General features: G+C 41.4%; 1 protein-coding gene across 6 annotated transcripts in view; it reads right to left on the bottom strand.

The window, feature by feature from the left end:
• Positions 1 to 3,185, bottom strand: part of MLKL (mixed lineage kinase domain like pseudokinase) — a 36,370-nt gene that overhangs the window by 23,008 nt on the left and 10,177 nt on the right. For all 6 annotated transcript variants that reach the window (XM_017868711.1, XM_017868710.1, XM_017868709.1 and 3 more), the window contains one exon: positions 2,334 to 2,520. In XM_017868711.1, the coding sequence (XP_017724200.1) occupies positions 2,334 to 2,520 (187 nt within the window). The remainder of the gene's footprint in view (positions 1 to 2,333; positions 2,521 to 3,185) is intronic.

Here is a 3,185-nt window from a genome sequence, read left to right as displayed (position 1 = left end):
TCCTCTTCCTCTTCCTCTTCCTCTTCTTTCTTCCTCCTCCCCTTCCTACCCTTCCTCCCCTTCCTCCCCTTCCCCCCCTTCCCCTTCCCCTTCCCCTTCTTTCTTCTTTCTTCTTTCTTCTTTCTTCTTTCTTCTTTCTTCTTTCTTCTTCTTCTTTCTTCTTCTTCTTTCTTCTTCTTCTTCTCTTGCTCTGTCACCCAGGCTGGAGTGCAGTGGCACAATCTCAGCTCACTGCAACCTTGGCCTCCAAGGGTCAAGTGATTCTCCTGCCTCAGCCTCCCAAGTGGCTGGGATTATAGGCTCATGCCACCATGCCCAGCTAATTTTTGTATTTTTTAGTAGAGACGGGGTTTCCCCATGTTGGCCAGGCTGGTCTTGAACTCCTGACCTCAGGTGATCTGCCCGCTTTGGCTTCCCAAAGTGCTGGGATTACAGGTGTGAGCTACTGCACCCAGCCTGTAAATATACTTAAAGTCATTAAGCTGTACATTTTAAATAGGTAAATCTTATGGTATGTAAAATATATCTCAATAAAACTGTTAAAAATACGGTCTCAATCAAAATCTTGATCGTATTTTGAGGAGTGTGATAAAACTTTCTTTGATATTTATTTAGCTAAGTCAAACCGAAAAAGAAGAATCAGGAGGAAGTTCTTTTACCAGATACCAAAACTTACTGCAAAGTCATATGAAAAACACAGTGACAGTGTGTCATTGGTACAGAAACAGACAAATTGATCAGTGGGAAAGATTAGAGAGATCGGAGTCAGATCCATGTCTACATAAAAACTTAATATACAATAAATATGGTACCACAAATCAGCAAGGAAAAGACAGACCACTTAATAGATGGTATAGAGAAAACTGACTATGTGGCTAAAAATAAAAGTTGGCCCTACATAATGTCACATACAAAGGTAGATTCTAGTAGGTGGATTAATGTGGATTAAAACCTAAATATAAAAAATAAAACTGTAAAGTTAAGAGAAGAAAATATAGAATGCCTTTAAGATCTAGAGGTGGGGAAGGGTACCTCCAGAGCACAAATAAAAAGCTTGCAATATCTAAAGCTGACAAGTGCTTGATTTCCACAATATACAAAGATCTACAAACAGACAAGACAAAAGCAGCAACCGTGATGGAAAAAAGGGCAGAGGATATGAATAGGCAATCTATGGAAGAGAAAACCCAAATAGCTAAAACATGTAAATAAGGGCTTGAATTCATTAGTAAAAACAGAAATGCAAGTTCAAATAACTATAAGATATTGATCACTTTATAACTAGAAGGATGAAAGTAATTAGAAAGCTGGATAACACTAAGGGTTAATGAGGTTGCTTGTGGGAGTGCAGGCATAGACACTCTGTTCTGAAGAGTTGCCTGGTAGTACTTAGTCACTTAATATACACATATCCTGTGGCCCATCATTTTCTGTCCTGGTGCTATATCCCAAAGAATTCTCATACAGGTCCCTAAAGGGATACTTAGTATGGCATCTTTTTGGTGGGAAGAAGTTGGTAGTTGACTGGGTTCCATCACTGGAAAAACAAAAATTAGACAAAATATATGGCTCACGCCTGTTATTCCAGCACTTTGGAAGGCTGAGGCAGGAGGCGCTTGAGTCCAGGAGTTCCAGACCAGCCTGGGCAACACAGTGGGACCCTGTCTCTACAAAAAATTTAAAAATTAGCCAAGCATGGTGGTGCACACCTGCTGTCCCAGCTACTTGGGAGGCTGAGGTGTGAGGATTGCTGGCGCCTGGGAGGTTAAGGCTGCAATGAGCTATGATCTCACCACTGCACTCCAGCCTGGACAACAGAGTGAGACCTTGTCTCAAAAAAAAAATAAAAATAAAAATAAAAAATTGTCAAAATGGGGATCTTCACCATGGATGGCAGACAGAAATTAAGGAGTCCAATGATGGAACATGTTTCATGATGTTGAGTGAGAAAAGTGAGGAAAGGAGGCAACAGACATGTAACTCTACCAGTTGTGAACAGGAAAAATGTATGCATACATTTTACAAGAACAGATACAAACAAAACACACTAGAATTACTGTCTGGGGAGGGGATGAGCAACTGGGAAACAGGGTTGGAAGAGAAAGTTTTTTTGTTTTTTTTTAAATATATACATGAATAAAGGAGAGAAGACTAGAACTGAGGCGGAAAGATGTATTTAAGTCAAGACTGCTCTTTAATAGTGGAGAGCAGTCATTTAACCCTTTGAGGCCGAGGCTTCCTCATCTAAAAATGGAGACATTACCCCTCTGTCCCTGGAGAGTTACAGAGAATAATTATTGGTACACACGAGAGAACCACACAAAACAACTTACGCAATGCTGCCAGCCTGGGGGTTGTTGAATACTTTTATGGTCACTGGAGCTCTGTGGTATTCTCCTTTATAAAATGTGCTGACTTTATTTTTCCTTAGCAGAATCCACGGGGATCCTGAAAGCTGCTCCTTCTTGATCTCCTTGATTTGCTCTTGTGGGATCTCCTGCATGCATTTTGGTAGTAAATCTGACCTCAGCCCCAAGAGGAAAGAAGACAAGAGTCAATGAGCAGAGGAAGGGGTCCTAAGGGAGGTGGCATCCTTGTGATGTGTGAGTGGGAAGCTCTACAATATGAACCAGAGTTGGTCGTGGCTGGGGCTTCTGATCGACTCAGCCCAAGGGAGCGGCTCCAGTGCCTCTGAGTGGCCAGTAGAGACACAGTTGGATAGTTAACAGAATGTGTCATCCACTTCTTTTCTCTCCTCTTCAAATCCCACATGTCCTTCCAGCCTTAACCCTCATCCAGACTCGTCTATCTCATCCTGGAAGGATCTCTATTTCTGTTACCCAGAGCTTGGCATTTGAGCATCTGGCATCTGGTCTAGTCATTTCAGATCTAGTAGTTAGGGACATAGTTCAAGCTCGGTAACCTTGCTGTTGTGTGTTCACTGTCTGTCTTTCCTCTTTTCTCCTCTACCCCATGCGCTCCTGGAAGGCAGTGTCCTTCTCTGCATCTTAGTCCCCTCTTTGCATGGCCTCTGGCATAAAACAGATACTCACAGTTTTGTTGAATGAATGAATGAGTGGGCATTTTAAATTTGATTTGAATTTTTTCTTGGAAATTCAGCCACCGAACTGAAGCTTTGATGCTATTCATAGAGATTTTTTTTTTTTTTTTTTTTTTTTTTTTTT

This window comes from Rhinopithecus bieti, unplaced genomic scaffold (genome assembly GCF_001698545.2).
Source record: "Rhinopithecus bieti isolate Rb0 unplaced genomic scaffold, ASM169854v2 scaffold_2574, whole genome shotgun sequence".
In the NCBI taxonomy this organism is placed as follows: Eukaryota; Metazoa; Chordata; class Mammalia; order Primates; family Cercopithecidae; genus Rhinopithecus; species Rhinopithecus bieti.
The sequence above is the reverse complement of the archived record's forward strand: the minus strand, read 5'-3'. Positions and strand labels throughout refer to the sequence as shown.